The following is a 27,646-nucleotide window of genomic DNA, read 5'->3' as shown; positions in this document are numbered from 1 at the left end:
ATATATTCTTTTTAAATGAATGTGCAAGAATAATTTACTGCTCTTTTTTGTTAAAGATATAGTAATATGCTTTTATTTATGTCATGTTTTTTATGCAATTTTAATACCTAATAATCTTTAATAAATATTTCCCATAATGTGAAAAATTACTTACAATGTTACGAATGTGGTCAATACATTGAGGATAATTATATTTAATCTAATTAATATAAAATTAATACCGTATGTAAAATGAAAAAAAAAAACAGTACAGAATGGTCTTTTCTTTTTCTTCTGAAGTTCTGAGATTTGTTTCTAATTTCGTGAGCACATATTATACGGACAGCTGTGTATTTGACAGTTCGTGAATAACTAGCTTTAATGAGTCTTGTCTATACTTGTAACTTGATTACTTGTTTTGTGATGTGAATAACTTTGGATATAGTTTAGGATACTGATTTTAACTTAAAAAAAACTATTAAATTATCTTTTATTGCTCGAATATTAAAGATATAAGTTGTATTACAAGTTCTTATATTTAATTTTAGTTTTTCTAATATCTTCATCACAGTAAATTCGGAATATAATATAATGATAAACTCATAATTTCCGTAGGTACGTATTTGTACATAAAGATTAAAGTTGTCATTATGCCTAATATTATTTATTAGCCGGTAATTTTTTTTGTTTATTGTTCGAATTGTTTTCTTTATACAAATATTGATTCAGTGTACTGAAAATAAACAATTATTGAAAACTACTAGTTTAGAAATGTATTTTTACATATTCTGACACAAACCGCCTGCATCATATGGCTTGTTTACTTTATATTTAAATATTCCGAAAGGATATATTTACTTACATTAATAGATATTATTGTGTTTATAATTAATTTCACCCAGGATGTTTTCCTTCATCGTGCTTGACGGTGAAGGAAAATATCGTGAGGAAACCTGCATGTGTCTAATTTCTTTGAGATTCTGACACATGTGTATTCTCTACTAACCCGCATTGGAGGAGCGAGGTGGAATAAGCTCCAAACCTCCTCCTCAAAAGGAAGAGGAGGCCTTAGCCCAGCAGTGGTACATTAACAGGCTGTTACTGTTACTGTTAATAGTTATTGGTTATTTTGTCAAAAATATATAGCTGTTTATTTCAAAGTTGACAGTGCTTAAACTTAGTGGCTTGAAAAGTACTTAGAGCTGTTGATCCTGGTCTTATTACACTTAGATCCTACAAGATAGCTAGCTCATTAGACTCGGAATAGGTAAGAAGGAGATTTTTATTACTTTCAAAATTGTTTTAGGAACAATGGCTTGTAATGAAGATGATGAGGTTATTCGACAGGCCTTTATGGTGAAAAGGTCTCAAAATAAGAAGATATTTACACCAGTCAACTACAAGGAACGCTGTTTTGTACTCACAAGAAAAGCACTAATATACTATGATTCTGATGGCCAAGTAAGACTTTAATTATGTTATAAGATAACATTATTTATTCCTGAACTACATTAATATAATAATTTCAAAGAGTTAAGCTAGATAGGTAAATTCTAACACTTAGAAAGGCAGAATTATTAGTTTTTTTTTAAAAAATATCTTGATGATTAGTTTAAAAAAAATATAAATATTTAAATAAATGACATCATTAAACTAGTAAGTAGTTGGTAGGAATGTGATACTAATTATCAAAATAAATAAATGGATGTTCAATTATAATTTATTTCAAGCATAAATATTAATATCAAGATTTATTTTAAAATATAACCAATTTTCATATATATAATTATTTATAATTTGCTTTATAATTATAAAACAAGACAAATGCATAAGCTTACTAGGTCAAATTTCACTATCCTAGTTCTCATACATTTATTGTATTCTCTGTACATATCTTAGCATACTTCCTTAAATAAGCAGTTTAAACATTTGAAATAAAATAATTATCAGAATATTAAAATAATTTAATGAAATAGTTAAATTTCACATTCATGAACTCTTTTTCAAATGTGTAAACATTTAATACACACATTTATTGTTTATTAAATACTCATGTACAAATAAATAAAATACTAGATACTTAAAGTTTTGTCTGTTGTCTAAATATCAGTATTGAGTTTAGTTTAGAGATAATTTTTCAGCAAATGATCTTGCATTTATGTCAATGCATCAAGGTATATTACATTAAGTGTAAATTTATTAATGTGTTATTATTAATGTTATTTATTGTATAGTTCCTTAAAGTAATGTATAATGTAGTGGCTTGATGTAAGGATGCAGACCCCGAGGGCCTGGGTTCAATTCCCAGGGCCAATAAAAAGTTCTGAGGTTTTTCGGTCAGAAAATTCTAAGTAGCAGATCAGTGTCTGGAATTTGGAAGTGTGTACACTCCCGTGCTTTGGAAAGCACGTAAATCCGTTGGTCCTGAGCCTGAACTCTTTCTGGTCGTGTCGGATTGCCGTCTTATCGGATTATGAGAGTTAGGAAATAGAGAGTGCACCTGTGTTTGTGCACACACTTGTGCACTATAATATCTCCTGTGTAGTTGGCTCTCTCTTGAGATTCACCGCCATGGCCGAAATCGGTCTGGAGAACATTATTATTAATAATGTAGAAATATGATTAACCAGCTGAATTGTAAAGTCATTTTAGTCTTAACATACTTACCACATTTATTACATTAAAAATATATTGTGATTTCAAGTGTGTCAATTTTAAAGAATATTTTGTGAAATTTAGTTTGTGAATTGGATTAAGAGTATAAAAGATGAAATGACCTTATATATATATTATATTAATCTTGTTAGGCTATTAAATAATTAAAAACTAAAACACTCATATTCACAAATAAGATGAGATTGAAATCTATTAATAAAACATTTTCTTTTTGCTGCTTATAAAAGAAAATGGATTTTTACAATTAAAAAAGGTAAGATATTCATTTATAATAGAGAACTTATATATTTTTTTTTTCGACGACATTTCATAACTTGTTTTTTGTGTTATTATTTTTGGTGAACTGAACAAATAAACCTTTTTTTTAACATTCTCACTATATATATGGTCTTCGTATTTCGGTTTTTAGATTTTTTAAAAAATAATTATCAACTTAACAAATCGGGTACTAAAATTAAGAACTGCAACAGGATTTTTGCAACAGGATCAACAATTATGGGGAGATGTTTCAAATTCGATGTATAAATTTCTTAAATGAATACACGAATTTGAAACTGTAGAGTGAACTGTTAATATTTCTAAAGAGGGTTAGTAAACGCATGCGCGATTTGGGCGTGTCTACTATCCGGATCGGAACCCGGCAGTCCTGCACTGCCGCCCGTCGTTCACCCGTTCTTCGCTTGCGTTATACGGTAACGATATTTTTATTACTTTAATATGATACAGACAAAAACTAAGTGCTCTGTTTTAAATTTATACGTTAAATAACTAAATAAAAAATATTACTAATTAATTATCTAAAATCATTGATTTGAAGGAAACTCAGTGTCAACCCACGCATACGTTCTCGCTGATAGATAGGCTCCATACATGGTCCCGGTATTTTCGAGTTTAATTGATCGTGTCTTTCGGTATAATTTTTAGTTTCTTATTTTAGATTAATTAATGCTATTTTCATAAGATTATGTATAATATGATTACGATTCAAACCATTAGCTAATTGCTTATCTCCATATTCAGCCATCTCGGTGTAGGCATTTCTTGTCTTCGTGTTATGCGAATATGATATTTGATGCTAACTTCCTATCCATGCTTCTTATATTTTGATACCTACGTAAACTATCAGTAAATCCAATATTAGTTCAACAAAACGTTGTTTATCCTATTACAGGATTTGTAAAACCTTCCAGTAATTTCGACATTGTGGTCATGAACTGCAGAATATTTTAATGAGTGTTATTTAAAAAATAAACGTTCGAAGAATAAAAGTAACGCGTTGTTTTATCTAGAAAATCACCTAAACTATCCTCACACGTAGTAGTAGTGTAGTACTCTTCAATCACTTACTATAATAAAGGGCGCGCAACCCTCATTCTTTAATGTATGTACAGTCACGCCGCGGTCTCTACTATCCCTCAGTGAGCGGTTAAAATGAAGAGCCCTTCGTGTCGCACTAATTGTTTGTAAAAGGCCTTCTCCATAGCAACAACTACATTCTTCTCGCAAAGTTATCACATGTGGTTTTAGCTTTGACGCGACTGTTCTTTTTTGGAATAAATGGTCATACAGTTGATATTCCTATGGAGTTAGATTATTGTGATTTATTTTTTCTATTGTACTAAAACAGTGCTTCTACGAGATTCGATTCAGTAGTTTTTGTTCATAGCTATGTTCAACAACAGAAACAAATCAACATCTTTGATAATGTTTGTTTTCTTTAATAAAGCTTTTTTGTTAGTACGATCACCATTCACCACCTTATATCCTAATTACAGTACGAAAAATTTTGGTTATCGATGTTCTAATTTCTTCTTTAAAAAGTAATTCAGAGTGTTACATAATCAAATGACAGTTTTTTCATTCGACCTATAATATATTGATTATAGTTTTCATTTTAATTGAAAATTATAACTACCCAAATGCTGCTGAACAACCTTAGTGTACCAACAGTGAATAATTATTATTGAGAAGTTTCCAAATTATGTTTTTAAAAGCAGTTTGATAAATTTATTTGAAATAATTTATTTTCCGCTTGAAGATTAAAATACTTTAATGTTTTTTTAGTATTTTTGATATATATTTTTTATTAATTATAGCATAATGTGACAAATATGCAAAAGAGTTAACATTGGTTTGCTTAATTAAATGCGGATAAACTAGTACGATTACATTTCTTTACCTAATATTGCGGGTTCACACCCGGCCAAAGACCTCTAAACTTACATGTGGTAAATTTGTATTTATAATTCAAGTCTTGCTTGGCGGTGAAAGAAATATCGCGAGGAAACCTAAAGTATAAAAGTCAAATCAGTTGTACCTTGTCAAAATTGTCTATTTCATGAGTTGTTTTGAGGCTCAAAAATACTCTCTTAGAATCGTATTCATCTTCTTTCTTTTGGCATCACCAATGTTTTTAACACTGTTATTTTAATCTACTATTTTAAATTTCTTAAATTGTATATTTAACAAATTTATGGAACTAAATGATATTTAAATTTATTTTTTCTAGTACTAAAATAAAATAAGGATTATAAGAACTTTTCAATTTAAAACCTCATTCATTCATCATCATTGATTTCTTTTTATATAAAATTACTTTACCCTTTAATAAACTCTATAATTAAATGGTTTAAAAGGCCAAAAATTATGATAAAATATTAGAGAGAGTGTAGTCAACGGAAATACCGTTTCACTTATTTCGGAATTCTCATAGCAGAATCTCATATGAAACAATGTATATACATTATGTTATAACAAATCAAAATCGTGCATTAACGTACATAGTAGAAATCATTTAGGACTATTTCAGCTCGAATTGGCAGTTTTAAATTGGCGACTACATCCGTTGGCACCGGAGTTTCGCAATGAGATCGAGTTCCTGCTATTGACGCGATCAACCTCCCGATAGGAAATCCTCTTAGGTTTTATTACTTCAATTGTATCAAGAGCGATCAGCTTCCTATACCGTTAGATTGAACCTTTCTGAAGTTAAATTGTTCTGTTTGGACTCTATAAAATATGTCAACAAAATTGTACGAATTCGTTTTTTTAAATTTAGGAATCGTTTCTCGAAATTGGGATTTTTAAGCAAAATAATAGTGTGCGAGCGTTTTTAGCATGTACTTATGTTCGTCAAAGTTTTTCTTGACTGGAAAAGAATATGGCTATGTTTATTGTTTATATTAAATAACGATGGGAGTAAAAACATTATGAACAACATAAACAGGGCTACTATGTTATCTCGGGATATAAAACAACGTTGCAATTATTATTATTAATTATTTGAATTCCTTAAAAACTGTATTATTAAGATTTCTATTGGCCAAAATCGTCTTAAAAAGCTGATCTTTTAAATTAGGTCCGGTAAACGTATGTATTTATCTTATCGTAAAACGGTAGACATAAAATTACAAAAGTGATACATACAGTAATATTTAATTTTATTTATTTCATTAATAATTAAAAAATAATATTTTTATGTTTGTCCTTTAATATAAACATATATGTACCAGTTCAAAGCCGAACCGGAGAACTAGTATATTTATAAAAAGAAATGTATCATTTAAATTAATTTTGTTTTGAAAATTCATGTTCAAGTAGATATTGCATTTTGAATAAATTATATAGTTCACGTTGACAACCTATCAAGTTGAACGAACAGAAACAAGCTTAATTAAAATTTAATAAAAATTAGAGCTGAAATGCAGCTCTCGGAATGACTTTAAATATTAAATTATTTCTACAATTTTAACACTGAAGTTGCAGTTTTCGTTTTTGTTCAGTTATTTTGTTACTGAATTTTCTTTCGATATTTTTCAAAATTTTAAATTATGTTTAAAAAAAAATGAACAGTTTCCGTATGTATGCATTTTTCTTTTTGCTGAAATGCTTATGCTATGATTTCGTTTGAAGTGCTTTGTCAATTAAAACATGTGTTCAAGTATGAACTTAATAATTAAATTATTTTAAAAAGATGACTTCTTAAAATAATTTAATATATAAAATGAATAAGTTCTATAAATAAGATAGTAGTTTTGCTTTTTGTCTTCATTTTTATCAATTTTCACTGTTTTTAATTAAAATTAAATTTAAAATGATAACTTTAATTTTATACATATTTAATGAATTATTAATAAAGGCTCAATTTAATACGATTTATAATGCCTAGGAGTAACAAAAGAATTATGTTATAATAATAAAGGCGAAAAATATACAACGATTCATGTCACGGGCTTTTCCTTTTAATAAATAATAAGCTTTGTTTTCAGAAACGTAAAGAGCGCGGACGTATACCAACGGATGCTATTCATACTGTTGAACAAGCGCAGCTAGGAGAGCTGAGTAAGCAAATACTGGACGGCGACAACGAAAAGAGTCCTGCCTACAGGTATCCCTTCCAGGTAACGCATTTAAAATACCATGACGCATCGCTCGCAGATGAGACGCTTTTTGTTTTTATCGTACTCCAAAAAAATAATGTTTCGACGCGTATATTTGTTTACAGATTTTTGGAAACAAAAGACTGTAATGTTTACGATGATTTAAATTAAACATTTTTGACTTAAAACAGACCTTTTTTTTAAAAAAAGAAAAGGTCAGCTGCAGCTTAAACCATATTTTTTAGACTGTCAATAATAAATCATTTAACACACTATTAAAATAAGTTAAGCTCCGTTTTATTTAAAGAGACACATGTTTTTTTTTTCTTCTTAGTTCCATGTATACTAATATTATAAATGCGAAAGAAACTCTGTCTGTCTGTTTGTTACTCTTTAATGGCTAAACCACTAATCCGATTTTGATGATATTTGGTGTATAGAAAGCTTAAACCCAATGACGTAGGCCATTATTTTATACCCAACACCTGATTTCATAGGCCGGTCAGTCATATTGATATTTTAAAATGTTTTAATAGCTGTTTAATTATTATTAATAATAGTTTAATTAGCTGAACGGCTTTTAATGGCGCTGCTCACATGAAAAGTCCCTTTAGAAAAATAAACTATGACTATATGGCGTTAGTAATTACCTCCTTCTTTTGATGCGGTTATAAATATGTATCCACGACTTAATATTGAATGTTCAAACTTACCACGCACGCACAAAGCATAAAAATTATCTTTTATGTTAAAAGATACGTCAATTATGATTACGTCATAAACGAAATAGTACAGTAATTTTTTTATTGGATCACTACACGTTACATCAATAAACAGTGCTCTAGAGCACAAGTATGTGTGCAAGCATAGGACACAATGTCTCATAGTACAATGGGATTAGGTTTGGCAAACCCTTAAATAAAGGCTCGACTCGAAATTAGGCTGGTCTTATCATACATTTTATTTAAATCCAAATGTTCTCTTTAAATGTCGAAAAAACGATTATAATCTAGACATAACACTAGACATAAACAATATATTTATGACTGTGCCATTCTCATTGGTATATTATTGACTAAAATATAAATGTTTCTCTAGACAAGATTGTAATAAGCCGAACATGTTCGGTATGGGGTGGCAATGCGTCATAACCGGAGACGCAGGAGTAACGACATCACGTGCTTTCTAATACACACAAAATAGTGTAGCGCTTTCAAATTCCTAGCTGAGAACATCGGCAACTAACGAATCGTATTTAAAAGTATTGAATATAGGTCTACTAACCATCTACCTAAGTTAACTTTATGTATGAACACAGTTGTAATGATTCAGGTTGTTTGCAGGTTGGTTACACGGAACAGAACACAGACTATACCTTATATCTTGCAGCTCGAGAGCATAGTGAAAGGTTGAGCTGGATTCACGAAATTAGAACTAGTAAGTTTCTTATTAAATAATTACATATATATAGCATTTTAATAGCCTTGATGGTCCCGTGGTGAGAACACGTGAATCTTAACTGAAGATATCGCGTTCAAATTTACTCTAGCACCACTATTTACATATCCTTAATTTGCGTTTATAATCAATCTCGTGCTCAGTGTTGTAAAAAAACAACGTAAATAAATGCATATGTCGAATGAAAATGTGACACATGTGCATTCACTAACCCCATTAGAGCAGCGTGGTGGAAAATCCTCTAAAATTAATTTACAATCTGTTACTTTTATATAACATTTGCTGCAATTTAGTATGTATACACTAAAATTACGATAAATAAAAATTAATGTTCAATTATAACATAACATACATATGCTTATACATACACAATCAAATATAATTATTATTTACTGTAAATATACTACTTATTAAAAGATAAAGATTAAACGTATTAGTCGCATGTCTAATATGAAGATGGATATTATTCGACCTTCTCTTTGATTTGTGGAACACGAACTATATCGCCAAACCATTTGTCAATATAAAACGGTATTAATTTTCATTGAAACCCCTTTCGAGAACATGTCTCCTAGTTGTATGAGTATCAGACATATTGCGGTTTCAAAAATATTGCAATAGATGAAAGGCTTGTCGCTTGAGTGCACCCGAGTACGCATACGAGTCGAGTTATTGACATGGACAAAGTACCGCGCGCTGCTTGTGAGTTAAATATTAAAAATCGTTTTGTATTAAGTCTTGTTATACCTTAAATTTCACTTTTTTTTTAACTTAACGTTTAATATTGTGTATTGAATATAAATAAAACAATTGAAAGGCTTCAAACCGTCTGTATTTTCAAGAAATCTGGACATAACAATATTACTAATAGAGTTCACCTTGTGATTATTCATTTTCAAAAACATTACAACTGGTTGTCATAGTTTGTATATCAAACACTCGTCGCGCGCGTTACCATCCTGAGGTTTGGTCGGCGCGACGCTGGGCTTGCTGTGACGCGGAGCGTCGGTCCGCACCAGGCTGCGCCCTAACTGCTATCTGGCCGCTACCGGAACCCGAGCTAGAGCTAATTATCCAAGATCACAAACCGAACAACGAAAACGGCTTACGTGAGTATATTTACAATTTTCTTTTAATTATATGTCTCGACAATTATAGCGCCCCTTTTTTACACTTATGTTATTTTGCAGTTATGGAGTATGCCTAATTTCATATCCATATTTAGTATTAAAATAGTTATAATTTGTTCGTTGGATAAATTTCCGACGAAATGTTATTTGATGGGTATTATGTTCTTTTCATTTATTACGTAAAACGACCCTTAATGGTACCCTTACTTGTAATTAATGACTTGGCTTTTTCTGTCACTATTCTCAAGGTTTATCGGTTTCATTATATATATATATATATATATATATATATATATATATATATATATATATATATATAGTAACTACCTATAAATTAAATTCACGTATATAATTATATATTTTTTCATATGCATATCGATAACTTCTAACTGAGAAGAAAGAGAGAGAAAGGGAGAAAGAGAGAAAGAAAAATTGGATTTTATAAGCAGCGCTTTATTAATAATAAATATGAATAATTAACACGCGTAACGTCTAATTGCATTAATTTAAAAACGACGAAACGGCTATTAAAAAAGGATGCATACTGGAATTATCATAATTTCCTTATAAAGAAACAAAACCGGATTGTAGTAGACCTGAAATATTTTATTTTTTCTTTAGTTATGGCCCGATTGGGTGAAATCATTGGCCAGAAACTAGCTGTCTCTCGTAAGCAAGAATTCAATGTTTCCGGTGAGTATTTCGCTAGTGCCGCAATGTGCTCTTCATGTGAATTGCTATAAATACCTGTAAGGTGTTTGAAATGAATGCATCGGCTTTCTAGAGAGATATAGTTCCTAGCTTTATTGTTAGACACGTAATTAAAAATAACACGATAAAATACAAGCAGACATGTTCTGCTGATTGTATGTATTGATGTTAATTTCAAGAATTAAAATATTAAAAATAATTAATATTTGTATACCGAAAATGGCTTTCATAAGTAATTATTATTTTTTTTAAAAATTTCGTTGTCTTATTCCATATTTTGAGAAAAAATTTGAAATTAATAAAAATGACATATAATAGCCCTTTCATTAATAAGCTGGATTTGTATTTCAATTTTGTTTGAAATGACCACGTTTAGTTCAGAAAGTGGATATTCATCTTATTAGGGAGCGATATGACGCGAAGCAATGCATAACTGATTTCGTATGACGCGGCGCTGACGTCGGTGGTATAAATTATATAAAGCATTCTAATTAGTCTATAATGAATCGTAAATATTACGTTATTAGATAAGTTTGTGTCGGTTTTTTATAAAGTTTTAAATAAGTTAATTTACGCTTATACTTTAATAAAAAATCAAATTCATTTATTCAATGTAAAAACATTAATTACACGTCGAAGTTAAAATTACCACTAGTCCGAAATATAAAATACTCTGTCCTGAAAATTAGCGCGATTTTTTTGTGTCTTTTTTTAATTGTTTACAATTTATACTAATATTATATACGAGAAAGTAACTGTGCCTGTCTGTAACGCTTTCACAACTAGAACACTAAACCGATTTTGATAAAATCTGGTATCATGCAAGCTTGAACACCGAGAAATGACATAGGCTACTTACTTATACCCCTTCCCACAATATCTGTGTGTGTGTTATCATCCATGAACTAATTTATCGCATAATAACCAAAAGCAACAGATTGATTATTCGTATAGCCGTCCGTTCAAAAATTGCAGCTAACTAAGCTAGCTTAGTTCGTTCCCTGATGCTACAGCCACGACGCTCTCTTTGCAAGCGAACTCAGTTTATATGAAGGTTTAAAACACTTTGAACCAGTAGGGGAGTAGTCTCTAGATGACTCACGGTGTCTAAGGATAGCCAACTCGGGGCGTTATTGATCGCTTTTTTTTTTCGTCGAAATACACACGATGTACTTGTTGGAAGTAGCCTCAAGTTAATTATTTGAACATAATTTAAAATATAAGAGGACGAAAGGAAGTAAATGTATAGGAACTGGGTCTAATAGTAATATGTATATGAAAATTCATTTTTGAAAATGTCTGCACAAAATGAAATTCTTAAAGGAAGTAGTATTCCACAACACAAAACAGGTAAAGGTAATGTCCCACTGTTTTCTTTCTGTTTATGAGGAGAAGGCTTGGAGCTTACTCCATCAAGCTGCTCTAATGCGGGTTTGTGGATACATGTATCAAATTTCATCCACCACATGCAGATTTCCTCACGATGTTTTCCTTCACCGAGGTTATTTATAGTAACTCACAAATTAAGCATGAAAATTCAGTCGTAGTTACTCGCCCAGTTTTGAACTCGGTAAGATGGCAACTGGGTCAACACGGTTCTTACTACTTTTTTTTACAACAAATGTTAAATCGTATTTTAAGTATTATATATTTTAAAGTATCAATTCATCCATATTATACAGTATACAATCATGTTTACAAGTTCAGTTATTCGTCAAAAATATACATATACCTACTTAATAGATTTCGATGTAAATCAACCAGAGCTATGCCATGATTAATAGTCACGGGTGGGCCTTTCCATTGTCCTTTTTCGAAATTATTAGATTAAAATTCTGTTTACGTACGAGTAGATAAACTTTGCAAAAATTGGTGGATTGTTTTTTTTTTATATTTTTCTTATTTCTATAACTTGTATATAATATGATATATCTTAAATTATAATGCTCATTATGAATATGAAGTCAGTTTTGTAGTTTACTTTAGCGATGTTAATCGATTCCTGTGCTTATTTTATGACTTTAATCCGATCATTAAAATGTATAAATATATTTAGTGGAATATTTTTTCTTAATTTATTCTAAAATGGTAAAGAATAAATATTTTAAATTATTTCTTTATAATTTTAATATAATAAATTTATATTAAACGATGCTATAATATGGCATAATTTTGAATAATTGCTATTCTTGATTATGATTAATGGACAATGCGTAATTGATTAAATGAAAAGTTACCCGCGATGAGTAATAATTATAAGTGGCACTCGTCTCAAAACCTGAACGACACGATCCCATTTTTTTTTGCCTTCACATTCTTATTTGAAAGTGAAATGAGTAGCGTTATTAGCAAATGCATATTGTATTGTTAAGTTATAATATTATATGATAGTTTAAAGTGTTCATTTTAATATTAATTATCTTTAGATCAAATCTGCTCATCTTCTAATTGATTATTAAAATCTTATATCGTAACGTATCTTCTATTTGTTCGTGTAAATAATGTAATATTATAGTAATAAATCCTTCTTCCCAAATAAATAAAAAACAAAATCATAACCATTTAATCAAAACTAAGACGTACAAATATGGTAAAATATTTGGAATAGAGCCTAAATTATTTTACAATAAAGTACAGTATTATAGAGCTGCTTCGCAAAAAAAATGTATATGTTCTTTTCGTTTAAATAAAGTTTTACTAAAGAGTGAGCGAGAGAGCTTACACTCGCGTTACGAATGGTGAATGTAGGCCGTACGACCATCTTTTCTGCTCTTACTCGCTCGTCTTGCGAACATAAATCCATGTTTACCATGACATTGTTTTAAAATAAGCTAAAAGTTTATAAATTTAATTTGTTATGAAATTAATGATTGAATTAAATGTTTTCCAAAAAATATTATTTTGTTTATTAATTTAAAATTAATATTATTTCGAATCTAAAGACAATTTCTTGAACACAAACAAAACTGAAATTAGTTATTATTATATTTTTCGCAAAAGGTTTTTTATTCGTTGATATATTAATTGTCATTGCCTCGTAATATAGCAATCGAAAAAAACGCAACAGATTCGTGTCAGCGCGGCTCTACGGTGTACTGTGTATCTCGCTTTAGCTTCGACACGGTACATTGACACGCCAGTCGGCAGTCTGTTGGCAGTGTCGCGCGCGGACGTCCGGCTGTGTTGTTCTGTTCCCATGTTGCAGACTAAGTCTGAAGACGAAACGATGGTTACCAAGAAGAAATCTAAAATACCATGTTTGTCGCTGTCGTCCTTCCTCCCGGCTCTAGAGGGTACGAGACATTTGGATTGACCTTTTTTCTGTGGCCTCGCAGCCACCGGTTGCGTTCACTAGTTGCACTCACTTTCTTGTCTTGTCAGGTGTAATGTAATGCGTTTGTGTAATGTTCACAGTGATTCGTATTTCGTCAATGTGCTTGTGGTATAATTTGATTAAATTTAATTATCCGACTTTATTAACATTGACGATCAATCAAAAAAAACAATCCTTGTTTTGTAGCGATGCTTTACAAGAATCTTAATGATGGGTAAATGACTTACGACTAATAATAACACATGTTTTTTTTTTATTAAATTATTATTTAGTCTAGTTTTTAATTAAATCTTCCAAGTTACAGGGAAATGCTCTTCTTATAATTAATTTTTATTGTTATCGAAGCTAAAATAATGTTATCATCAGTTAAGAGCGAAGTTCAATGAAAGTTGTTAATTCAATACCCACGCACAGTAAAAGTTAATGGTTTATTATTACTTTCTCTTCGATGTAATTATTATTATACATGAATTGCTTAACATTTCATTGCACTTTTCAATTCTCCCTCCTAAAACATTTTAATTTCATATTATATTAATAATGTTCTGTTGTCGTATTTTCTGCTTATTTTCATTTATATAATTATACATTATTTTGTTCAATTGTTATGTAATTTTTTGCGTAATAATGGAAATAGTTATTACATGGTTATCATATTAGGTAAAATTATACCCTAAAGTTAGTTAAGGCTAGATGTCGTCACGCAAACAATAATAATGATATATCCATTAAAAAGTACATAATATGAATTCAACTTGAAGACGTTTTATAATTGTATTGGCTAATATCGTGAAAAGTTATGTCGTATTAAGTCTTATCTATATTACAAAGCCGAGTTTGTATGTTTGCCCTAATCTCGGGAACTACATGAATGCATGAATAAATGATGAAGGTGAATTGCAGAAAATCATATGCTACATAACGCTGTAACACTACCCAAGGTTGGTGGCGCATTGGTGATGTAAGCGATGGTTAACATTTCTTACAATGCCAATGTCTATGGCGTTGGTGATCACTTACCATCGGGTGGCCCATATGCTCGTCCGCCTACCTATTCTAAAAAAAAAAGAACAGTTGCTATAAACGTCAATGTATATGGTAAAGCGAATGAAATCGGAATAAGTATATTTATAGTAAAATTTGATGCAGTCGAAACCACGGGGAACAGTTTATACTTACAAACATTATCTAATAACATTAAACGTATTTAATTATTATATTTTAATAAAAATTGATTCACTATTAATCACATTTGATGAAATAATGTGAATTTGTTTTAGTTCAATTATAATGTATACGACAGGATGTGATGCAATGCAACTTCCGTTTTATATGTAAATAGGAAGCTGAATTATGTATTGGATCTCTATATTACCTACCTAAAATAACAAGTCCTTCAACTTCAACTAATAATATGAATAATTATATTAACTTTTTATATTGTTAAGTTTTTATAACAACACAGTCAGTTGTTGCTGCTAAGCGGATACTGTATCGGATATTTTTAAATTAATGTTATTTTTCAATCAATTTTTCTGTCTTATTTTATTTATTGCTAGAGGTATGAATCTTGATGAAATGAAAAAATGAAAAAGTCTTGATGACTAACGTCTATTTAAAATAAGATCTGCCAGCGACGACGTTTTGTTCTGGATGGTGAGTGTGACTCTCCGACTCGAGGCATACATTGATGAAGTTCTTTGTCGTTTTCTTTGCCAAAGTCCATGGGCAGACGATGACGACAACCCATCCATATGCTGCTCGTCTGCCTTTTTTGGCAAATAAAAAACTCGTTAATAATAAAGAAACGTTTTTAATAGTTAGTGATCTAAACGCTAACATTTAATTTAGTTAAGCTACCAAAAAAGTATTTTATATAATAATGGGTTATGTGTTTATTTTTTGAATAGCGGTCACGGCGGCGGTCACCATGCCCGGAGGAGGCGGAATTCCTCCAGGGACTCCATCGGCAAAGCCTAAGGTAAAAATCTATCATTAATTAACCTCATTCGTATGTGTTAATTAAGTAATCTCTAGGTTATATTTAACGTAAACAATTTTTGTGCACGAAATATTATACTTTTTAAATTAAATTACATGTTAAAAACACATTAATAAATTATACTTTATTTTATGTGTTTTGTTTATAATTTTTGTAGTACCAATTACATGAATATCTGTTTTGCCGGCAATTAAGCTCGATTTAATTACACAATTTTGTTAGTCAATTATATAGGGATAAAAGTAAAATTGGACGGATTTTTTACCGTTTAAACAATTCTCTAAACATTGCTAAAATCTAACGATTGCATATATTTAAATACCCGATAAAAGGTTATTTAATTCTCCGAACAAAAACGATCAATAATTTTATGTTTTAAAAACATATAGAAACTTTTTACCTGTTTAACCCATTATCAGTCAATAAAACTAATTTGTAGACACTAAATATAAATAACTTTTTGTGTATTTTTTTTAATTGTGCTTAAAATCAAATACTAAGGTTGAAATGAAACATTGTGTTAATTTTATATTATTATCGTATTTTTAAAACCATGGGACGTATTATTAAATAAGATTTTTCTGGAACATTAACTCACGGAACAAAAAATAATAATAATAAGAACCGGTTTACCTTTTATCTCTTCGTGTAATGTAAATATTTTCTTTTACAATAAAATAATCGAATGTAAATGGTGACCTTCAGATTAATTTTAATGCGAGTCTTAATTGAATCAACATTTTGTTTAAGGAAAAACAAAGAACTAAAGTCGTGGTGGCTTTATACCCCTTCAAAGCCATCGAAAGCGGCGACCTTTCACTAGAGAAGGTAAGGTTTTTTTTTAATTGGTCAATACATCTTTAAATTTATCGCGTAAATGGCCCAATGGAGACGGGGATCTCAAAAGATGGCCGTGCTAAGCGCTTTTTTTCATGTGGATAGTTTTTGTTTTAATAATAATATTCTGAGGGATTTTGCCATACGACGTTATATATATGCATTGTGAGCATATTGCTTTTGAGAGGATACCTTTGTCTTTGAAAATTGCAATGCAATAAAACAACCAAACCAAAACCGTTATTATAGGATGAAAAGTTCGCATATCAGTTTTAATCTTCACTTTCTTTCCAGGGCGCAGAATATGAAGTAATAGATGATTCACAGGAACATTGGTGGAAAGTCAAAGATGAAAATGGGTTAGTTCGTAGTTATAATATTTCAAACAGCTTTCAAGTTTGTATGTAAAAATACACCATACCGACACAAGTCGGTATGGTGTATTTTTACATACAAACTGTTTTGTAACAGGCTTTAAATTTTATTTTCGTTTTTCAGATCTGTTGGATACATTCCAAGTAATTATGTCAAGGAAAAGGAAACTATAGGATTACAAAAATATGAGTAAGTTGTTTTTTTATATAAATAAATAAATAATAGACATTATTACTTTTTAATATATTTTTTTTTACTATGGTGAAAATTGTGTATGTGTATGGAGAATTTTTATTTATGCAATAAGCAAACTTAATATTTACGAATTATCGGATTGCACAAAGATATAATAATAATAATAATATCCTGGGACATTTTCCACACACGGCCATCTGATCCCAAATTAAGCTTGTACAAAGCTTGTGCTATGGAAACCAGACAACTGATATACTACATATACTATTTTTCTTTTGTAAATACATACTTATATAGATAATTACACCCAGACTCAGGACAAACAGACATGTTCATGCACACAAATGTCTGTCCTGGGTGGGAATCGAACCCACAACCTTCGGCGTGAAAGGCAAGTGTTCTACCAACCACGCCAACCGGCTCGTCAAAGTATATAATATATCTACAATATAATATGTTAATATAAGTAATGTTTTCGTGGATTTAGAAGGTCACAGTTCGGTTGAAGTAAGGGACCTTGATCCGTTATATTATACCGGTATATTTTAAGATAGAAGCAAAATATTATGTTAATATAAGAATAATTTTATGTCTGTTATTTAAGTACGGTAATATTTAAAAATATAATAGGAAATGACATTGAAATGTTACACTGGGAATCATATTTTTTTGTTCTTTGTCAAATAAAACGTTCGAAGTTGATGCATCGTACCCACCGTTCAAATGATAAAATTATGTAAAGAAATTTCCGTGTATGAAACTTGACTGACTTGTGGTGTCGCAATAATTTTGAAATCGATATATGAATAATCAAATTAACGCAAAAGAATATGTAATGCATACAAAAAAATAACCGTAATTTTTCGAAACCTGTGTACGACCTTTACAGTTTGTAAATTTGACTGAATGACCGACTGACTTACTTTGTTTTGCAGATGGTACGTGGGTGAGATGTCTCGACAGCGAGCTGAATCATTACTCAAACAAGAGGACAAAGAGGGTTGCTTCGTCGTACGAAACTCCTCGACAAAGGGAATGTACACGCTCTCGTTATATACCAAAGTGTGAGTCTCTTTGTAACGACTTCGATTTGAATTTTAAATTAACGGTTATTTTTTGGGTCGCCACAGATAAATATGGAATACTTTGTAGTCAACGTTACTATTATTTCTTGTGTATTCAGCCGAATGTTTTTTTTTTATTTTACGTTCAAATCTTTTTAATTGTTTTGGTATTGAAATAACTTTGTAAATAATGTAGACTTGTGTGATAGTCTAATATTACGATAAGTGCTAGGTATGAGTGCGGATTGCTACAAGGCTTTAGAGAGATCCAAAAGAAACAGGATTGATTGACTTGTGATGTATGACATGTGCAAGAATGTTGAATGAATAGCTGAGGATAAATTTAGATAAGTGGCAGAGCTACAGCACACTGTGTAAACCCTAAAATTCAATTTAGTATATATGATATTCTACCGCAAAACAGCAATACTTGATATTGTTGTGTTCCGGTTTGAAGGGTGAGTGAGCCAGTGTAATTACAGGCACAAGGGACATAAAATCTTAGTTCCCAAGGTTGGTGGCGCATTGGCTATAAGCGATGGTTGACATTTCTTACAATGCCAATGTCTAAGGGCGTTTGGTGACCACTTACCATCAGGTGGCCCATATGCTCGTCCACCTTCCTATTCTATAAAAAAAAAAAAAAAATGTTAAATAAAGTTTTTTTATTCAATCGTTTTCAGAAATCATCCACAGACTAAACACTATCATATAAAACAGAATATTCGAGGCGAGTTCTATTTATCGGACAAACATTGCTGCGCGAGTATTCCCGAACTAATAAACTATCACAAGCACAATAGCGGCGGACTTTGCTGCAGACTCAAGGCGACGCCTTGCGACAGGCCAGCCCCTCCTACGGCCGGACTCTCTCACGGTACGACATCTCATAAAGTACACGTTAAATGTTGCTGTTTCACAACACGTTTTAAATCCCTTGGGAATGGACTGCGATCTTGAAGGTTGCTGGAAGATTTCGATTTGATATTCTACCGCAAAACAGCAGTACTTGGTATTGTTGTGTTCCGGTTTGAAGGTTGAGTGAGCCAGTGTAATTACAGGCACAAGGGACATAACATCTTAGTTTCCAAGGTTGGCGGCGCATCGGTGATGGTTAACATTTCTTACAGTGCCAATGTCTAAGGGCGTTGGTGAACACTTACCATCAGGTGGCCCATATGCTTGTCCGCCTTCCTATTCTATAAAAAAAAGATTTAAAGTATCACAGGTCTACAAACCGTTTCTGCTATGGTAACTAGCAGTTGACGGTATCTAATGAATTCTTAGTTCCTTATTACCTACATTATCGCTTCGTGAAATAATTGAGTGACGGTTTAAGTATCGTAACGTTTTGATTCGGACACGACCTACCACGCTCACTAGAAAATTGATTTGTATGTTTATAAATATTTGTCGATATTTAAAATCCCAGTGGTAAGAACGCGTGAATCTTAACCGATGAACGTGGGTTCAAACCCGGGCATGCACCACTGAGTTTTCATGTGCTTAATTTGTTATTATAATTCATCTCGTGCTGGACGGTGAAGGAAAACATCGTGAGGAAACCTGCATGTGTCGAATATAGCTGAAATTTTGCCACATGTGTATTCCACCTTCGGAGCAGCGTGGTGGAATAACCTTCTTTCCAGTGGGTGAGGAGGCCTTAGCTCAGTAGCAGTGGGACATTCACAGGCTGTAACTGTAAATATTTGTGTATTCCGCCTTCCAGTCCAGTCGTAGAATAACAGCTTTACATTGTAACAACAATTTACGAATGTAACGTGAACGTATGTAATGTCCTGAGCGACTTAGTGGTCTTGAAGTCATGCGGAGTGGCAGCGTAGTGCGATAGTAGAGACGGTGCATGCGTGTCCGCAGACAAGTGGGAGATCGACCCCGGCGAGCTGGTGCTGCTGGAGGAGCTGGGCGCGGGGCAGTTCGGCGTGGTGCGGCGCGGGCGCTGGCGGGGCCGCACCGACACCGCCGTCAAGATGATGAAGGAGGGCACCATGTCCGAGGACGACTTCATCGACGAGGCCAAGGTCATGACGTGAGTGACGCCAGTATTTTATCACACTATAACGTTATATATTCTTAATTCAAAACTTTAAAGTATGGCAACACACACTGGTCGAAGACTTTCGACTTGAGACACTGCGGTATTTTGGATGAGAATATATCGTATAGCTTCCCGAACGCTGCCCAGCCGAGTTGAATTCGACGATTGACCTCTTTCTCGTAGTTGGACCTACCTAGTTGGATGGTCTGACCTAGGTAGACATAGTTGTCTACAACTTCGAGTGCAGAATTTCCAACCTTGACTTGAGTGGGTGCAACATGGATGTTCGACATGATTTTCGTCTTGTCCATGTTCATTTTTAGACCCACTTGTTGGGAAACCCTGCCGAGGTCATCGAACATTGTGCCGAAGTCTTCCAAGGTCTCAGCCATAATTACAATGCCATCGGCAAATCGAAGATGAGTGATGTACTCGCCGTTGATATCGATGCCAAGTCCGTTCCAGTCCAGAAGCTTGAAAACATTTTCCAATGCAGCGGTAAACAGTTTCGGAGATATCACGTCTCCCTGTCTTACACCTCTCTGCAGTTGGATAGGTTTTGAGTTCTGATCCTGGAGTCGGATCGACATGGTGGCGTTCTCGTACAAGCACTTTAACACCCTGATGTGCCGATAATCAATTTGGCACCTTTGAAGAGAATTCAGCACGGCCCAGGTTTCGATCGAATCAAAGGCTTTCTCATAGTCCACAAACGCTAAGCAAAGTGGCTATTCCTCAGTCTTCTGTATAACTTACCGCAGCGTATGTATGTGGTCTATGGTGCTAAAGCCTTTCCGGAACCGGCTTGTTCGGGTGGCTGGAAGTCGTCAAGCCTTTGCTCGAGACGTATTTGTTTATATAATTAATTATTATTCAGGCGAAGCGATTTCGTACACAATGTCAAAATTAAAAGTACAATAATGTTTATTGATTACTTTTATTGTATTATTAATTATTTATATATGTTGTCGTTCCAGGAAACTCCAACATCAGAACCTCGTCCAGTTATATGGAGTGTGCTCTAAGCATCGTCCTATATACATCGTGACGGAATACATGCGGCACGGTTCCCTCTTCAACTACCTGCGACGCACCGCACCCGACCAACTGGGGCCGGCTGTCTTACTCGACATGTGTATACAGGTTTGTTTAAAATTATTAAAAAAAACTTTAAAAAATAACTATTTCGAATTAAATATAATGAATATTTACTTGGGAGAGAAACGATTATATCAAATAAAACTTAGACGAATAGTATAAACAAAAGAAAATAACTATATATAGGATTGCATGGTCATATAACACAATACGCCGACGATACTTGCTTATTCTATTTCGGAAACACATTACAAGATATTCTACCACAAGCAAAATCTGACCTAGACACACTTTTTTCCTGGCTTCAACATAATCTTTTGACAGTTAACATCTCAAAAAGTTGTTACGTTATTTTTAAGGCTAAAAACAAATCAATAAAACCACACATGCCATTAACGATTAATGGCGTTACACTACAAGAAAAAGCCATTAATCGTTAATTTAAAACTTTAAAAAAAAAAGTTAAAACTTTAAAAAATAACTATTTCGAATTAAATATAATGAATATTTACTTGGGAGAGAAACGATTATATCAAATAAAACTTAGACGAATAGTATAAACAAAAGAAAATAACTATATATAGGATTGCATGGTCATATAACACAATACGCCGACGATACTTGCTTATTCTATTTCGGAAACACATTACAAGATATTCTACCACAAGCAAAATCTGACCTAGACACACTTTTTTCCTGGCTTCAACATAATCTTTTGACAGTTAACATCTCAAAAAGTTGTTACGTTATTTTTAAGGCTAAAAACAAATCAATAAAACCACACATGCCATTAACGATTAATGGCGTTACACTACAAGAAAAAGCCATTAATCGTTAATTTAAAACTTTAAAAAAAAAAGTTAAAACTTTAAAAAATAACTATTTCGAATTAAATATAATGAATATTTACTTGGGAGAGAAACGATTATATCAAATAAAACTTAGACGAATAGTATAAACAAAAGAAAATAACTATATATAGGATTGCATGGTCATATAACACAATACGCCGACGATACTTGCTTATTCTATTTCGGAAACACATTACAAGATATTCTACCACAAGCACAATCTGACCTAGACACACTTTTTTCCTGGCTTCAACATAATCTTTTGACAGTTAACATCTCAAAAACTTGTTACGTTATTTTTAAGGCTAAAAACAAATCAATAAAACCACACATGCCATTAACGAATAATGGCGTTACACTACAAGAAAAAGCTAATGAAAGATATCTGGGATTGAGACTGGATAGCAATTTGTCGTGGAAAACTCACATAGAACAAATCAAAGCAAAACTTTCTTCATGCATTGGTCCCATTCGTAATGTTGTTCGTTGTATTCCACGACCACTGCGCTATAACATCTATAACTCCCTAGTTAAACCACATCTTTTATACATGATTTTGACGAGCCGGTTGCCGTGGTTGGTAGAACACTTGCCTTTCACGCCGAAGGTTGTGGGTTCGATTCCCACCCAGGACAGACATTTGTGTGCATGAACATGTCTGTTTGTCCTGAGTCTAGGTGTAATTATCTATATAAGTATGTATTTACAAAAGAAAAGTAGTATATGTAGTATATCAGTTGTCTGGTTTCCATAGCACAAGCTTAGTACAAGCTTAATTTGGGATCAGATGGCCGTGTGTGAAAAATGTCCCAGGATATTATTATTATTATTATTATTATTGAGGTGTGGGGTACTGTCGCTAAAACTCATTTAGCAGAGCTTCAAATATATATAATAATTTTGTTTTGAATAAAACAAAATTATTAAACTTATTTTACGATACCCATATTTAACACCTACTACAAAAATTTATACAGACACTATGATACTCAAATTATGAATATTAAACTATTATAATATATAATAGTTTAATATTCATATGCAATATCTGCATAATAATACGCAAACCACTAAAAAAATCTCTCCATACTGACTTATCATTCACATTTAAACACGAAGTAACAAAGCGAAGTTGTCCCCGAGCTAGTTGGTTGGTACTCCCGAAGACTCGAACAAACTACGGTAAAAAAATGATTACCTTCGAAGGTGCGCAAATTTATAACAAATTACCCCCAATAATTAAAAATTGTAAGTCAATGCAAGCGTTTAAATCTAAATTATCACAACATGTTATAAAGACCTATTTTTAATTTTTAATTGTGTACACACCTACTACCAACGTATTGTTTACCACTTTAATTACTATTTTCTTTTGTTTATACTCGTAACGATACTACTTTTTTTTTTTCTTTTATAATTTGATTAATATTATATAACATACATAATATTGTATTACTCTCACAAAATTATTGATATCCCAAGAACGACGAACATAATATTTTCTTTAAATTGTAACATTTCTCATGTAAGTGATTGTATTGTCTTTTTTGAGGAATAAATATCTATAAACTGATAATAATAATTAATTAATATTATATACGAGCTAATCGCGATGCATCCCTAATCACCCCTGTTGCCTAATAAATCAGTGCGGGTGAGACGTTGTGCTCAATAGATCTGTGTCACTTTTCTCCGCAAACACAGCGCACAGGGTGTGCGGTTTCCACGTAGCATATTTATCGGATACGACCAATCCAGCAAAGTCAGCTACGCATATCAACTTCTTAACCTCGGTTAAGTGATTGATTATACGTAGCTTACGTAGCTTGCTAATAAACATAAAGTACTTAAAAAAGTGCCTAATACCATAAGCGACCTATAATACAATGGATTCATATACAGTAACAGCCTGTAAATGTCCCACTGCTGGGCTAAGGCCTCCTCTCCCTTTTTGAGGAGAAGGTTTGGAGCTTATTCCACCACGCTGCTCCAGTGCGGGTTGGTGGAATACACATGTGGCAGAATTTCGATGAAATTAGACACATGCAGGTTTCCTCACGATGTTTTCCTTCACCGAAAAGCACGAGATGAATTATAAACAGAAATTAAGCACATGTAAATTCAGAGATGCTTGCCCGGGTTTGAACTCATGTTCATCGGTTAAGATTCACGCGTTCTTACCACTGGGCCATCTCAACTCAATGAATCCATCCAATACAATGGATTCATATAGTATCAAATAATATATTAATTTTTTCGCTGGAAAAACGCATTTACGCGTTTCTCCCACATGACGTGGGATACCCACTAAAAAACCAGCGGTCCCCTAGCGGTCGATCGCTTGCTCATACTACCGTGACGCCCCGAAAATAGTATATTATTTAGTTTAAGGTATACAATAATAAGCTTGAATATTTTTCAGGTTTGCAAAGGCATGTCATATTTAGAACGACATAATTATATTCATCGAGACTTAGCTGCAAGAAATTGCTTAGTAGGAGATGAAAATGTAGTCAAGGTAAGCTAGAATTTGTTTAGTCCAATATTTTATTTGGAGTGAAACGATTGTTATATTTTATCTTTGAAATATTTTTCTAATTTTGATATTTTTTATTTCCAGGTTGCAGATTTTGGTTTAGCGCGATATGTCCTAGACGATCAGTATACAAGTTCTGGCGGTACAAAATTTCCTATAAAATGGGCTCCACCCGAAGTTCTCAACTACACGCGATTTTCATCTAAATCCGACGTTTGGGCATTTGGTACGTATTTGTATACATGACATATCAAATATTAATATTATCATTACATTTGTTCTTTAAAAACAAATAATTTCTAAAAATACTTGATTTTACATGAAAAATTTATTTATACTACATGCGTATTCCATCCAATATTAATATATAAAAAATTATCGAAATCGCCTTTATCACAGAGCTGAGCATGTAACATTGATCATACTTCTCCGTAATAAAAGTTCCGAATAAATATTTCATAATTATTATTTTATATAATTATTATATTTATCTTTAAGTAACCTTAAATTTAAGCATAATTTAAATGTCTAGACCGTAAAGCTACCACTAAAATTATAATAAAATTGATTTAACATAAAATGTAAATAATTTGTAAGTTTATAATAATATGTTTTTGTGATAATTACAGGAGTCTTAATGTGGGAAGTATTTACCTGTGGAAAAGTACCTTATGGTCGAATGAAGAATTCGGAAGTAGTAGAAATGGTCCAGAGAGGACAGGTGCTCGAAAAACCTAAAGGATGTTTAAATGAAATTTATAATGTAAGTGCAATTATCGGCCATATCTAAAGTACACTAAATCGTTAAAATTTCAAATGGGTTTACTACTAGATGTAATTAATTAATTTCTGAGAAAATATTATTTTAATCCCTTGATTATTATTATATTTATGTAATAGTTTTAACTTTTTTCTTTTTTAAATATAAATGCATAAAAAAATTGCGTTTTTAAATTTTAGTGCTAAATAAACGTTACATAGTTTAAATAATCGATATCAAAAACCTTCCTCAACTCGCTGCTCTAATGAGGCAGCTCCGTTTAAATAAAAAAACAAGTGACGATCGTCTATTTTTGTAAAGAGCTGGTTTTTTTTCTAGACATTTATGTGAGAACCTATATTCGCAGGTAATGAAAGCGTGCTGGAGACACGCGCCCGAGGAGAGGCCTTCGTTCCGGCTGCTGAAGGAGGAGCTGGCCGGCGTGGCGCAGAGCGTGCTGGCCGATTGACTGCGCCTGCTGCTGCTGCTGCTGCGCCCGGCGCCCCCCGCGCCCGCTCCCCCCGCGCCGCCCGCCACGGCCACGCTGCCGCGCGCGCGCCGCGTGCACGCCGCCGCGCCCGTGTGAGACCGCGCGCCCGCGACGACTCGTGCCCGAGATAATCAATACTAATTCATTAGGCATCTGCTCGAGCCCGGTGTTTGATATGTGAAATGATTCGAATCTGTCGCTTTAGTTTTGATTATCTTTTGCACGAGTCGTTCGATATTGGTCCCTATGAGACTCGATTTACATGATCGATTCGATTTTGATTTTAAAATTCTTACTTAATTTTTTATTTTCTGACTAGATGTATATTTTTTTTTTCAATTCATTTCATGCTTATCATTTATTCGTAAAATAAAAGTTGGTTATACATTCATCTGGTTAAGTCTTAGCTATTTTTACAACAAATATTAAATGGCGTACAGAGCATATGAGTAATTATTGTGACACTCAAGTCAATTATCTCTAATACTGTCAATGAAGACTCAGATGGGATTGCCATTAGATAATTAGACATGTTTGGATGTTATGAATATGATCAAGAAAATGATACCAGATTTTAATTATTGTGTAATTGAACATGCAAATCGAGTCCTGTCCTTTGTTTTAAGTTTACGACCTCTACCATCGTACCTTCGATCGAATCAAGCTTAAAAATTACCTTTTCAATTTTCATGCTTTCGATTGTTTACGATCGTTTTTAATTATGTTATATGGCTACTCGTGTCCTATTTACACAGTATGGAATTGATCGCGTTTATAATTACATCTTGAACAGCCTGGTAATTGTTTTTCCATTTTAAACATTTATTTTGCATTAATTTCTTTTGACAGTTTTTTTAATGTTAATAGATATGCCATATTAATCCTTGATTATAAAAGAGCATCACTACTCCAGCGAAACCTCTTTATTATTTGAGGTAATTAAAAGAATTGTTGCAACAGCAGCTTCATGATATTTATATGAAAGTATTCAGAAGGATCATTTTTAGATTATTATTATATTGAATCGATACAAAACGTCACAATAGCACAATATATATATTTCTTTAGTGATTTTGAGCAAAATTTACAAGTGAGTAAAAGTTTTACAAATGCACTAATGTGTCAATTTAATATAAATATTACATTAGCTTCTTACATGTAATTCAATTGATAGATTTACAAAAGTGCTCGTTGATTTATGAATTGTATAACGAAATAATTTCTCTATATGTTTAATAATTTTAATAGTTCATAAATGTAACATATCATTTTTTTATGATAGTATTAAATGATATTGTTTTATTCAGAAAAGTCATTTCCGCAGACAATATACATATTATTAATATTAAATTATACCGCTTTTGTGTTCTATTCATGAATGTTAGCATTTTTAATAATGATTAAATGAAAACAATATCATTTGAAATCATAAATTTATCTACCATGAAGAACTTTCGTTTTATATAAATGTAAGTTAGATAAAACAAAAATAAAAAGTCCAATGTGACGATAAAGTTATGATTTCAAAAATAATTTCGTTCTATGCTACAATGTCATTTTACGAAGCCTACTTACATTATAGTGAAATAAAAACAGCTACAGTAGTAGGTAGACATATCACATCACAGACGAGTTAAAAAAACCATAAGCGTTCCATGTTAAAATACTGCCACTTAAATAATTATTTTTTCTCAGTTATTTATTGAAGGCTT

At 32.1% G+C, this 27,646-nt stretch overlaps 1 protein-coding gene across 4 annotated transcripts; it reads left to right on the top strand.

Moving 5' to 3' along the window:
• The first annotated feature begins 400 nt into the window (after positions 1 to 400).
• LOC126768247 (tyrosine-protein kinase Btk29A) lies at positions 401 to 27,250 on the top strand. Of its 4 annotated transcripts, XM_050486255.1 has the most exons (18): positions 401 to 594; positions 1,286 to 1,440; positions 6,924 to 7,055; positions 8,378 to 8,471; positions 9,416 to 9,601; positions 10,244 to 10,315; positions 15,578 to 15,648; positions 16,420 to 16,497; positions 16,801 to 16,865; positions 17,005 to 17,070; positions 18,012 to 18,140; positions 18,824 to 19,017; positions 20,019 to 20,190; positions 21,177 to 21,342; positions 24,571 to 24,666; positions 24,769 to 24,910; positions 25,314 to 25,447; positions 25,812 to 27,250. In XM_050486255.1, the coding sequence occupies exons 2-18, from the start codon at positions 1,291 to 1,293 to the stop codon at positions 25,911 to 25,913; spliced, it is 2,049 nt and encodes a 682-aa protein (XP_050342212.1). In that variant the 5' UTR covers positions 401 to 594; positions 1,286 to 1,290; the 3' UTR covers positions 25,914 to 27,250. The 4 variants fall into 4 exon arrangements, with proteins under 4 accessions (XP_050342212.1, XP_050342213.1, XP_050342215.1 ...); XM_050486256.1 differs by lacking the exon at positions 10,244 to 10,315; XM_050486258.1 differs by lacking the exons at positions 401 to 594; positions 1,286 to 1,440 and adding an exon at positions 3,300 to 3,347.
• The last annotated feature ends 396 nt before the right edge of the window (positions 27,251 to 27,646 follow it).

The sequence above is a fragment of the Nymphalis io genome, chromosome 4 (genome assembly GCF_905147045.1).
Source record: "Nymphalis io chromosome 4, ilAglIoxx1.1, whole genome shotgun sequence".
NCBI lineage: Eukaryota > Metazoa > Arthropoda > Insecta > Lepidoptera > Nymphalidae > Nymphalis > Nymphalis io.
The sequence above is the reverse complement of the archived record's forward strand: the minus strand, read 5'-3'. Positions and strand labels throughout refer to the sequence as shown.